The 13,584-nt window shown below is 43.6% G+C and overlaps 1 protein-coding gene across 4 annotated transcripts in view; it reads right to left on the reverse strand.

The window, feature by feature from the left end:
* Positions 1 to 814: 814 nt before the first annotated feature.
* LOC125761399 (phosphofurin acidic cluster sorting protein 2) overlaps positions 815 to 13,584 on the reverse strand; it is a 34,429-nt gene continuing 21,659 nt past the window's right edge. For 3 of the 4 annotated variants that reach the window (XM_049422487.1, XM_049422488.1, XM_049422489.1), the window contains exons 3-12: positions 6,237 to 7,062; positions 5,836 to 6,148; positions 4,852 to 5,004; positions 3,585 to 4,113; positions 3,343 to 3,497; positions 3,010 to 3,269; positions 2,567 to 2,920; positions 2,391 to 2,478; positions 2,193 to 2,309; positions 815 to 2,103 (exon numbers count right to left, since the gene is read on the reverse strand). In XM_049422487.1, the coding sequence (XP_049278444.1) occupies positions 1,973 to 2,103; positions 2,193 to 2,309; positions 2,391 to 2,478; positions 2,567 to 2,920; positions 3,010 to 3,269; positions 3,343 to 3,497; positions 3,585 to 4,113; positions 4,852 to 5,004; positions 5,836 to 6,148; positions 6,237 to 7,062 (2,926 nt within the window). In that variant the 3' untranslated portion in view covers positions 815 to 1,972. The remainder of the gene's footprint in view (positions 2,104 to 2,192; positions 2,310 to 2,390; positions 2,479 to 2,566; positions 2,921 to 3,009; positions 3,270 to 3,342; positions 3,498 to 3,584; positions 4,114 to 4,851; positions 5,005 to 5,835; positions 6,149 to 6,236; positions 7,063 to 13,584) is intronic. The other variant, XM_049422490.1, reaches the window with a different exon arrangement.

The following is a 13,584-nucleotide window of genomic DNA, read 5'->3' on the forward strand; positions in this document are numbered from 1 at the left end:
GAGATATGCCAGACCTTCATCCGGACGTGTGTGTGTGTGTGTGACTGTATATGTGTTGTGAGAAATCGGTTGCGCTTACGAATAACAACGATGGTACAATTTTAACTTCATGTAATAGATGCTTGGTTTTGTTTCTAGTTTTCTTACGAGTTTCATTTATGAGCACATTGAGTTTATCTAAACGCGATAAAGATGGCATGATGGAGCTAACGAAACGCTTTCTCGCTGGCCTATTTTCACATCGCGTCCTCGGCCCGACCATATTGGAGGAATAGTAGGCAAATAATGATAAAAACAAAACTACACAGGTATGTTACAAAATCCATTTACATCGCTTATTCGCCCAACATATGACAGGAGATGTGACATGGTTGTTTAATCGCTAACATTACGCTACGCGCTGGTGTTGCGTTCACCGCCCGCCAGCATTTCTCATTAATTATTGCAATATTACACAGCGGCATTACATCAGTTGTATTGTGCCTGTCGGTACGTTTTTTTGCGTTCAACAACAAACGTCCTTCTTTCTACATCCGTCTTCGGTATTTTTTTTGTTTACCACTGAACAATTTTACAATTTTAGATAGACACGTTCATTCACATTACGCCATTACGTTCTAAATTCCCTACGACAAAGTCAAGCAGTCTCTAAATGGTTATCTAAAAATTCGGCCTAATGTTTCCCCTTTAAACTGGGAACGGTTGAGTGAATGGATTGCCGCTGGATGTGATTTCCCCAGCGGGGTAAAGTTTTATAGATTTACAGACGTATCGTTAAAAATAAATAATTCCAATCATGTCGACACCTGTCAACTATTTCTACAATTGTGGTTTACCTTTATTTGCGCCTCAGTAGCGATGGATGTGAAACAAAACATTTCATTGTTTTCTTTTTATACAATACACACTTCGTGTGGTGGTGAAACGGGACACAATTCAGACAGTCTTGCTGAAGGTGTAATTCATCCAACTGCAGACTACCGTCATCTTTTCCGTCCACTCCACAACACATAGGCTCAAAAGCTTCCAAAGGATAGAAGGATTCTTGACGGTAAATGCAAACGCGTTGTCTCAAAAGCTTTCTGTTGTGCGAAATTTGACATCACGCATTCGATTAATCGTTAACGATTCTTATTTTTGCTGATTTTGCTGTAAAGACTAGTTTTAACTCTGCTTACTTTCTGCTGAAGCATAACCAACAGCACGCATACAGTAAAGGGATCGCTCGCGCACGCAATCTAATGCGACACCATAATGATATGCGCCGTATGAGTAGTAATAGTAGTTGTGTGAAATGTTTTGTCTCACTCAAATTATTTTTTTATCACAAAATCAAACAGGCTATGCAAGCAAATTAAAAACACATATTTATCCACGGAAAATTTGCACTCATTTCAATTTGGAATGAGGAACCGTGGAGCGGCGCAGTACCGTCTAATGGTATGGTATACACTCGATCTCGTTTGCAATACTGACACAACTGGAGGCAAACGAAAAGTGCACACCGTCCACACCAAAAGCGAACATTACGAAAGAAATCTTAACGCAAGAAATACAAACAGTTAGCTACTACTATAGTATACACAATCTCCACAATGCGTCACACACAACCTGCTGGATATGGGACACGCTAACCCATTTAATCACCACGCGACCGACTGACCGCTGCCCAGCTGCGTGGCCGTAAAAGACGCGATGCACCCGCAGTACTGCCGCTGGTGTGACCATGACCGGTACCGGGTGTTGTTGACGGGAACGACGTATTCACTGGCGGTTCACAACCAGCGGAACGCGGTAAGGGTGGCAGTTTAGAGACGGTTGCGTTACAACCCATTGGCAGCAGTGGTCCGAAAGTGATGATACCGGTGCGGGTCGAATGGGTGGAAGTTGAGGAGCCTAAAAACGCTGGTGATGGTGTCGCTGGTGATGTTGGAGTGGGTATTAGCTCCGTCAAAACGGAGGATGAAACTGACTAGGTTAGCATTTCGGCCGGAGCCAACGGTGCACCGACCAGCGCTATCGGGAAGTTCTTAATGTGCGTCTGCCACTGGGAAGATAGTTGGAAAAATTTCACACCCGTCCACTCCGTACCGTCGATGTACACTGGTAACGATTGGGATTTCAAGGAAAGACAAAGAAAGGGAAAGTTAGTAACCGATAACCACTAACAAGCGCAAAACAAAGCAATGTACCTCGCAACGGAACTGGATGCGATTGTTTCGGCGAACAAATTAAACGGGCGACTCCTTCCACACATTGTTCCTTCTCAGCATCTCGATCTTTTTCCTTCTTCTTACCCAATCTCATTACTGCAGAAAAGAAAAACGATGCACAGATTAGATAGATATGAGTTTCTTAAATTTAGCCTGGGAGATACACAAAACACATACTTTTCTGTTTTTTCTCCTTGGTAGCAAAACTCAGTGTTAAGCCATTTGTAAACTCTCCAAAGCTAGGAGCTTGCGGAAGTCGCCAAACCTGCCACAACAGACAACCGAAAAGTAAAATCATTGAAGCACCATTAATAAAATATTCCAATCAACCATTCGACAAACGCTGCTCATACCTGCAGATGCCGGAAGGTGCTCTTAATACTGTTTTTCCCCGACGGATCCTGGCCCTTGCCAGGCGGTTTTTCCTTCGGATCAAAGTTTGGCCGAGCCAGCGGCCAATAGTCAACCTGCAGCTCTAGCGATTCCTGCATCTGGGAGGAAGAGGATGATGCTTGCTGCTGCTGTTGCTCTTTTTGCTGCAGCTGGGCAACCGCGACCGGTGTTTGCGATGTTGGCGGTGAAGTGCGACCGCTCTGGGGTGGCGAACTCGACAGCATTCTGTCGGCACTGCCTTGCGAAACGTACGTTAACGATTCATCGAGATCAAGCGACACCTGAGGCCCTTCTAAACAGCCGATTCTAACGTCCTGTGGGTCGTAAATGGAGCGAGCGAATTTTTTGTTAAAGTTTTCATTCATTTGAACATCTACTACCCTTGACGATCTTTGCTACTTACACTAACAAACGGTACAAATATTTGACAAGAGTCTTCATCACGGTAGTTGACCATCGCTTCGGCAATAGGAACTTGCGTGCACGGTCCACCCGATATTAGATAGCGCTGTATCCGGTTTATAAACTCAGCCGATTCGTTCTTCGATTGTGCGCTCTCCAGGTTGGCCGTACGATCACAGATCTGCTGCCAACTCTCCGTACCGAACATGCTCATGTAGCTCGAATCAATCATCCCAATGTAACGAGCGACAGCGCATGATCCTACGTTGTAAATTGTGATCGAGATGGATTAATATTCTGTTCCGTTCTTGCCTTTTTTTCATTGACCACTCACCTAAAGGAACAATGTAAAATCTGATATGATTTACCCAATCGGGTGGCCGAATGCCCAATAATTCTACATAATGGCGCAAAACAGCGCCCTGCAACCAATCGCCTCCGACTAGAACTACTTTCACAGTTGTAGGTGGTTTTGCCGTTGAATTACAGCTGCAAAGTGCAGAGAAAAATAACACAAATATTAACCATGTCTGTTATGCCACGGATACACATTGAGAAATTGGTCTCTTAGCTTACTATTTCTGAATTTTGTTCATAAGCGCCTGCGTTATTGCTTTCACCTCAGCGGTATTGTTGGGTAAAAATGTAGGCCGAAACGTGGACGATATGAGCGAAGCTAAGCGCGGTGTCGGCGATACGGTGCATGCTTCCGGCGGCCCTACGATGGTGACCACCTCCGGTAGCAACGATTCTTCCGTCGTAAATGTACGCTGCAGCTGTTCGAGCAACGATCGCCGCGGCTCAACATTCGTCGGGGACAGACACGTTTCTAGCGGCGAAGGTTTCTGCTGCTGTTGGTGATGTTGCTGTTGCTGCTGCTGCTGGTGCTGATCCATCTGGAAGCTGAGCACTTGTTTCTGCTTTTTGGCACTGTTTGGAGTGCTGCTGCTGGTACGGAACAAGCGATTTTTCTTCTCCACCGCCGTTTCCTTCTCCTTCGGTGGACTGCCAGTATTCTGCGGATCCGAACTGAGTGCTTCCGGGTCCGTATTGCCAGCACCACCCTCATTGCCGGAACTATCATTTTTCCAGTCCCCGGATCGGTCTGGGGAAGAATATGAAACACCCAATTGTTAGCCATTCGATAGTGTCTCGCCTTATGTACAGATTGACGAAGGAAATTTTTTAAATGCTACAATTGAAGTTTTAAAAGAAAGTCGTGAAATCAGTGAGAGTGATATCGAACGAATCGTTATAGCGTAAGAAAATTTGAAAGGAAGAAAATGTGACAAAAAGAGTACAAAACCTATAATCATAATAAACGGCAGGTTTTAAACGTTTTCGAGCTAAAACGAGCAAATCAAGGCACAGGTTATCATTAGCAGTAGTCGATTAATTAACTTCAAACAAAAAGAGAAATAACATAACATCAACACTAAACTTATGCCGCGAGAAAACCATGAATTGGTAAATGATGCAGTAGATGCTTTGCCCTTGCGAGCATGAAAAAGTACTTGCTGTCAGTGTGTGTGTGTGTGTCTATGTGTGTGAAAGAAAACAAATACATGGTGAAACGTTTATGCAGCATTAGCTCAAGAACATAATTCACGCGACTGGGAACAATCCGTGTAACAGTGTAAGGATGCATCTACGCACGAACAAACCCGGTGCGGTAAGTTGACGGAAGTACAGAGGTGATTGTGCACAACGGGTGTAAAATAGAATAAAGAAGTAAAGGAGAGCACAGTGAAGGGTAGAAATAGAGTGTGTATAAAGACGATAGAAAGAGTACGTGAACCACAACGATTGTTTTTTTTTTTGGTTGTTGTTGAAAGCTACAAACCTTGGATGTTACTGTAATTGCTAGTCTGATTGTTATTAATACTGTTGCCGTTCATACTATTAATAAGATTATTGGCAATTGTTATTGAATTGCTTTTCTTTTCGGCGAGCGAGTCACGCTTCTCTAAATTGGGTTTCTTTTCTGGCATAAAATCTGAAAGGAACGTAAAAGATAATGAAAGAAAACAAATAAAACAAATCGAAAGAACAAACTTAAACGGCTAGTAAGCATATTTGGCCAACACCGAAACCACCTTATCTTAACCGGGTATATTTCGAACAAACAAGATGGGGTTGCGCGAGATGGATTGATGAAACGAAACACACAACAAAAACAAAAATGACACAAACCGTAAGAAACACATAAGCCATGCAATAAACACGTCATGTTGCAGCAGTAATGGAGTTTAAATTAATTGAAATCCATTTCAGGATATGGCTATGGACATGAGAACACAATATTCTAATCTAAAATATCAGTTTAGAATAGATTCTGAGCGCAGAAATCAAAGTTAAATGTACGACAATAGCGAAAGGGTGTAGCTACATCAAAATAAACAACAAATAAATACCCTTTCTACATAAAACTTTTAAAGGAAGCAGTAAAATGTTTGCGTGAAAAGGAAAAAATTGATATGAAAAGTATCACTAAAATGATCATTACTGTCCGATCCGTCAGCTAGCAATAATAGATTGGTACTAGTTTAAGTATGAAGCAAATTATGGCAGCAAATACAAGCGATATTTAGCCCAGGATGCGACTAAGTCTAACAAGAACACACCACGCGAATCATGATGTTGCTTGTAAGCGAAAGAACCAAAATCATTAATAGCAGCAAAACAACAGTAAACTAAAACGGATGGGAATCGGATGAAAATGCGCAATAAAAAACATCTTTTTGCTTCAAAACGCACAACAAAATCGGCCACCAGCTAACCGGTACCAGAGTGTGCGGCGAACACAGCAGTGGCAGGATTCGTTTACCTTTGTTACCACTACCCTTCTGCATCGAGCTTAGCTGTATCGAGGAATGCTGCTGCGTGAGGACCGGTTTGCCCGAGTTCTCAAAGAATGGCCTCAACGATGGCTTCGGCGTTGAGCCGATGGAAAGACTATCCATGTCCTGCCCGGAGTCGTCACCTTCGCCGCACGAAAGTGATTCCAGCTCCTGAAACAATGCGTCCAGATCGCGCTTGCCGCGCAGTGCCGGGCCACGTTCCCGCACATCACCTTCCAGCTCTTCCGGTACCTTGAAGCGTTTGAGCAGTGAAATGATGCGTTGTTTGAAGTTTCGTTGCTAAAAAGGCACAACAACAAAAACATTATTTTACAACCAATACCCTTTGCGCATCGACACTGTGGCTCGATGGATGTTTTTAACTTACCCGACTCATTTTCCCTCGTGATTTTTCTTTCCCCATGTTGTCAAAATCACTATCGCTATCGGCCTGGTTCGAGGGCATCATGTTACCATCCTCCTGTTCACCGTCCTGCTCGCCCGATTCGAACTTTTTGTACGAATCGCGCTTACCGGCATAGTTGCGCTTGGCCGCGTATCCCGACAGCCCCTCATCATTCTCATCGCCCGAGCTAAACTCTTGCTCCTCGTCTTCGTCCGAATACTCGTTCACACGATCCGTCACCAGCAGGCTATTGTTGTTCTTGTTATCCTGATCGACCGGGATCGATGTGACCTGGGTGGCGCGCAGCGTTGCTATCGTCAAACCGGCACGGCCCGCCTTACCCGATCCGTTCAGCTCCACCGTCATGTCCATCGACTTCTGCAGCACTGCATCCATCCGGATCACACCTTCGGCGAGCGTTTTGTAACCGAGTATGGTTCGTGTTTTGTACTTTTTGCGGCGTTGCAGTAATATCAGCAATCGGTTACCGTCGCGCTTAATGAAATGGGGATACTGTAAGCTGAAATGCAGATCTAGCTCCGTTTCCAGCAGTGGCGGTGAATTTAGTTGTCCAACACTGGCGAGAGAACCACCACCGGCTGATCCACCGCCACCGATACCGCCGCTGCCGATTGTTCCACTCCCTATGCTGCTGTTGTATCCGCTACTCAATGACTGTGGCACGGGTATTTCGTGTGACCGGAGTGTTCGCTTTGAGCTTTGCATCCGAACCGCCAGTGACAGTGACGTCAGATCGGCCGGCAGGGGAGTGAGCAGGGACAGGCGGGTAATTTTTAACGAGCATAATCTGCAAAAGAAAAATGAAAAAAGAACTCATTTAGTAACACTCATAGAATTTCAAAAAAAAAAAAATACAATAAAATATTATAAACGAAATTCCAAACAATCATAAACGCCACTATTTGTCGTTGTTCATTAAGTGTTTCATAACCATGCCTAGCTATAAAAAAAACGAATCCTGCAGGATAAATCACCACCGTCTAGGTTCATGGTGGAAATGACGAAAAGGATACGGTGTGCTCGATTTTACCGAACAAAAATGTCCCTTCGTCACGTGAAGCTATGGCCCGTTTCGTGACGGATGGGAATCGTGACACATTCACTCTGTGCTGTGTGTCCCTTTGTGCTCTCGTCGCACCGTTTCGTGTGTCTAATGGCCAATCGACGAAATGAAAGTCGATTTAGTGCATAATTTATGAGCACCTAGACAAACAATACCCAACACCACACGGACACACTGTGTCACCGTCATGTGTGCATCTGTGTTCGGTTGGTGATATCGTGTTGGAATAACGATTCGTATGTTTAGACGACATTTGTGATACGGATAAGATAGCGATAAAATTATTCGTTAATCCAGTTTTCCGACGGGGGTAGATAAAATATGCCGATAACTAATTGTTCATCATTCATTAATGCTTTTTTTTTTGGTTAAGGATTAATATTGTCTATTGTTTCCTGACGGATTTCAGGTGAAATTATCATTTATCTACCCACAGAATTCTGCCAGTGTTTCGTCCTTAATGGCAAAAACATTCAACGTACAACTGGACCACAAGATGTGTACGTGACAAATTGTAATACCTTCGATACAGCTAGTTTCCAGCCATGTTCTTGTTCTCCTTAGTCCTTAGTGAATTAACTCTCACAGAACACACCTTCTTCGCATTACGAAACTGAACCCTAACAGACCCACGTTCTGTATCGAACTTTTTCCCAAATTCGCACAACAACGAAAGGTCACCGAAAGTTCCGAATCCCTTTTATCTTTACCTCATCAGTTTATCGTTATATACCTGCTGATAACATGGACATGATACACCCAAAATCTACCTTTTTTCCTATTTAAGCTAGAACATCGCCACCCGTTTACGTTCACGTGGCGTGCCCCTTCTGCATCTTCTGCAGGTCCCTGCACTGCCGATGGACATTTAGCAGTAAGGGAAAAAAGAAGCATATACACACAACAAATCACGTCCGTAAGCTCTTTGTTCGGGACGGACCATGTCAAGTGTTGCAGCAAGGGTACGTGACGTAGCCGGTGGCCGCAAGGCTGGTAAACGTTGCACACGACACCTTTTTTTTCGTATTATACATTTCCTCCGCACAATTTCTTTGGTGCAACCGGACGACACGGTACCGCCAGCGGAAGTGGTATAATGTAAATTGCTTCACCATGGCTGCATCAGGAACGAGGCGCAAGAAAATTACATTAAATGCACACCATTGTTGACAAGCTCAGCTGGCAGCTTGAATATTAATTACACATCATGAGCTATTTGCGTTTCCACCGCAATGTAGAGATATTATCAGTTTGAATATAATTGTTAATATCCTGATCAGTACAAAGGGAAGTAATTCTTAAATTATTTTCGAGTGAAATTAAGGACTTTTCTTAGAATGTTTCGGATTACTCAAATTACCTCTCTCACATAAGTCTTGGTGCTTTTTAACGACATATATTTCTTAGTATTTCCTAGTTTCTCCAAAAAAACTGGGGAATTCTTATTCCAAAGCTAATATTATATACACCTTTCTCGAGGTTAATTCTTGAAGAAAACAAACGAAATGATTCTTCAAATTGATCAAACTAAAATATTTAGTTTCGTGCACACAACTCATTCAAATTCCAATATCCTGGAGCTGAGCAGTATGGAATTCTAGTACCTCTGCGTCGCACTTACAATCCGTAGAGGAAAAAAAAACTAAACAAACAAAATTTGTGTTACGTATGAAGGCAACCAGGCCTCCAGGTCGATGAGAGTTTCTCGCTTAGTGAACAATTATTTCTACTAACCCACTACTTTCACCCTTGCTAACACGCGTCTACCCTTATTAGTTGCTATAGCTTACCCCCTTCTTACAGTCACACCTGTCCGTCTCGACCTGTCAGTAACCGGTGCACGAAGCGTACGTCCTGCTCTTCTGCCAAATTAACCAATGAGCCACTAAAATTACTGCCGCCGCTACCATCCCCATTCACCACATCCGACCGTGACGTGTTTGTCATCCTTAAATAATCTGGCACCGTTTCCGAGTGATGTTGTTTTGTGCGGTTGAGGCGTCAGACTGAACGCAAAAGCAATGCTTCCGAAACGTAAGCAAATTAATTGTCCGCAGTAAACTTAATTACACCAAATCATTGCGCAAACACGAAACCACATTCGTCCACACTCGCACACACCACAATATACACACACACATATACATTGACATGTTCATTAGTGTGATGCTATTTGGCCTTTGCCAAATACTTGCCACGAGCTACTGTTTGGTGGGGCCAAACAAAAGGTGTATTTATGCTATGCTACTTTCGCATCCTCCTCTTATAGATGGTCTGTATTTACTTATACAAGTAAGTGTACAAATTTAACTTTTGTTTGAATAGCGGTTTGTTTGTTTGAGTTGTTTCTGTTTGATTTTTTTTTCTATAATGTAAATTTATCTCCTACAGCAATGGACTGTTTAAATGTTCGATTTATCTTGACGGTTGACATAATAAGCATTTGAGTCGTGAGATGAAAATAAAGTCACATTTCGATGGTGGCCGTAGTAGCGTCACGAGACAAACACTTACTGCCCACCCCTTTAGCACCCAACCTCCACGGTATTTGCCGGGTTGGTTGTTGTTTATTGTGGTACCGATTTATTTCTGCACTTTCACACATGGCCAAGATAAACGACGCCTCCAACAAGAATAGCATTTAAGGTCGGCAACATTGTGAAAGGGCAACATTTCGAGCGCAATAAGAAACAGGTGTGCCAGAGCAAACGTATCAGACAGGAACATTATTTACATTGCAACGCTATACTACAAACGTTAGAGAAGTTTACAAGCAACTCTAGCTGAAACATTTCAATCTGTCGGTTCTCTTTGTTCTCTTCTTGTGTTCTCTCTGAAGGATTATTTTCTTAGAATTCTGGGATTGCTAGCGTATGCATCAACGCCATCACTCCAGTTAGATTTAGGTCTTCTACACCAGACCACTGTCCGATGGTTAAACAAATTTGTACGAAATGGATCGTTCGGTGTCATTCTAATGACGTAACCAACGAACCGTTGCCGATAGATCAGGTCATCGAACTCGTATTTTGAATCCACTCCAAGGAGTAGATATCCTGCATTATAGCAATTTCCTTCCAATATCTACGAGATCTTTTAAAGCTTTACAAGAGTCTATGTCGCCGAGCCGTATTTGAGTAATGGGACTGTTTTAGTTTTATAATTTGAGGAACCAGCTTTGACTTGGTATCATATGTTCTGAAAGAAGAAAACGACCAAGGACTACAGTAACAGTGATCCTGATATCCAAAAGTGATCCTCGACATTTCCATTCCAGAATTACTGATGACTCAAATTACTGAGGATCCTACTGCAAGGTTGAAGAGTAGACAAGCTCAACTTCCTAATGGAAATCCTTGGTGGTAGCAAAAGACACTAAGAGATTCACTCCATCCATTATTACCTTGTATGTGACGTCGGTCATTTATCGACTTATATCCCAGCTAAGCTTGGACAGAGTTATATGGATAGAGGGATAGAGTTAATGCCACTGTATAAGACCTTGAAATCAATCATAAGATAAAGGTGTCTGTCCCATACTGAAGAGCCAAAAAAAAACATGTTCAACAAAGTGTAAAATTTGTGCACTTATCGTTCGCACTCTACTGCGTTTCCGTCAAGGTACATGGGTTCTAACTACCAACCTGCCAAAAAATGCCCGTTTGACGGATGTGAAGATCACCGCTATATTATGCCCGACCTTGCCCCAAAAATTCTTCCCGTTTCAACCGTACCCGAACCAAACGTGCCCACCTTCAACCCGTGTAACCTTTACACCAACAAAGCAACATTGCATCTTTACCAATGCAAAAGGAGCAACACCCCGGCTTTACGGTGCACCGGGTGTTGTTTCCGTGCCGTACGCGAGGCGTTAACGTTGGCGAGATATTTTTAACTCATAATGTCCCCGAACGGGAACCCTGGCACGATGTGTTCCTGTGCAGCTGCCGGTGTTTCATTGGTGCGTAGTGTGCGAACGTAGTTAGAAACGGTAACATTCTGCGGTCCTTGGCTTGAAAGAATGTTGACACGACGCGTTCAAAAAACCGGCACCACCGGCAGTGAAAATCATGCCCCAGCATCATGCGAGTCAAGAAATCTCAAGGAGATGTAAACAAAACGCACGGTCTCCTGTGCGTCTGCGTACGTGAATGATGAGCTATTTACGTTGCAGCAGCGACGTAACGTACGTGGCCACTTGGTGCTTTTGTATGGGGAATTGGACGTTATTCTACCCTGCCCAATTCAAATTACTACCTATAATCATGCGCCCCGGTTCACCACATGGATACAAGTATAGACCATTTTTCTGTTCACGTCCGTCAATCAATCAAATGTGTCGTTTCGAATAAGACCATACAAATTGTGTGGTTTGGTCGGTATTTTTCAGCGTAATCGCAATCGTTATTATGCATGCAAACCACACGGCTACGTATTTATGGTTATCTTTATCGATTATCAATTGATTTAGACGCGAAACGCGTCTCACCTTCATGCTGGGGACCATTATGTGGCACGTGCCTTGTGTAGCTTTCTCAAGCGACCAGAACCAAATCTGGACGATCTGTTACGAACACACTTTTTTCGTATTTGTCAGCAAACCAAAAAAAACAACAACGTTTGCTCCATATTAAAATGCTAATGCGCACGTCTCTATGTGATTGAATGCGGAAACGAGTGATTGATAGTAATTATTGCGCACTTAGCAGAACACCAGATAAACACAAAACGCATCATAAAAAATGCCCTTCCAAAAGACATTGTAATGCCTCGTTTTGCTAGGCCAATCGAACTAAGAAGTATTACCTACCTAAGTACAGTCGGGGGTGGCGAAATTGTTGAAAAATATACAATGTTTTAAAAGAATGCTGTGACAATACCACAGTTTTACATTTTGTGCTATAATGACTTTAAGCTGAGTTATTTCCCATCTTCTCTCTATATCCCAATGATGCATAAATAGCGCTTACATCTTCACAATAATGGTCCTACTACAAAATCGAAATGCCTCGAGAGACGAAACCCAACAACAGCAAAAAAAACCCTCCATAAATCAGGTCTTTTCAGATAAAAACCTTCCACAGTATGCAAGCGCAAGGTCATGGCAGAACAATCGGAAAGTTAAGTTTACAATTTACCCGCACCGGAGAGACAAACTGCTGCTACGGTCCCGTGAAGCGTTTTGCACAGAGACAGGGCGCCGAACTGAGCACAAGCAGCGGCAGGGGCGCAGTTGTTGATGAATAATTTATTCATCCTGCAAGCTGAAGTTCATTTCCGTACGGAATTCCCTGCCACAAACACCCAGCGTGGTACTGCCGGCCTGGCCCAGCCCTTGTTGGCAGGAGGAAGACAACAAGGAAATTCGTGCGGCGTAACCACTTTAGCGAATCTGTCAAAACGGGTCAAAAAACACGACCATTACGGACATCGTTAGCACCAAACACGGAGAAGACGCAGTGTCACAGTTCGGATGCATGTACAACTCATTCAGTTAACTCACCGAAACAGATCACCCTCGATGTGAAGTGTTGGGTGGAAACGAAAAAAAAAAAACATTGCCACACCTTCCTCACAAACATCTGAGAGGATAGGCAGAGGAGTTCCATCGCTACCCTTTTTTTTACTTCCCAGACTCATCAATCTATCATTCCTATTCCGTACGTAAATCAGTGAGATGATTCTGGATGAGCGCGATTATCCGGTTGCCCTTCGACTAGGTCTAACCCGCCGTCCCAATCGGGCATGGAAACACACAAAAAACGCGGATACAGAACAGATTGCCCACCCGGCTAACCTTCAGCGGCCATCAGAGTACGGACGCGCACAAACATTCAAGTCCGCCGCGAGAGAGGAAGTATTTATGAACTCATTCATCATTCTAGCGCACACACAGATACCTTTTGCGCCCAATTTCGACGTATCCCGCCGAGGGACGGGCAATTGACCAAAACCCATCCCAGCCGACACCACACCGCCACAGCCACCGAATTCTTCACCAACGACAGAATACTTTACAGTTCTCTGCTCCACTTTATCCAAAGCAATGTCCCAAGGCATCTCTCGGCCCCGAAGGCCGTAGAACAGATCGTAGAAAACCAGAGTCCAACAGCTACAAAAAGTAGGACAGCAGTAGATTGGGTGTGTTGCCTCATTGCTATTCCACCACGCTCACAGCTAATCATTCAATCTCAATCATCGAGCGGTTCGCTTCCCCTTTACCTTTCCTACGTACTCTTCGAATTT

Source organism: Anopheles funestus, chromosome 2RL (assembly GCF_943734845.2).
Source record: "Anopheles funestus chromosome 2RL, idAnoFuneDA-416_04, whole genome shotgun sequence".
Lineage (NCBI taxonomy): Eukaryota > Metazoa > Arthropoda > Insecta > Diptera > Culicidae > Anopheles > Anopheles funestus.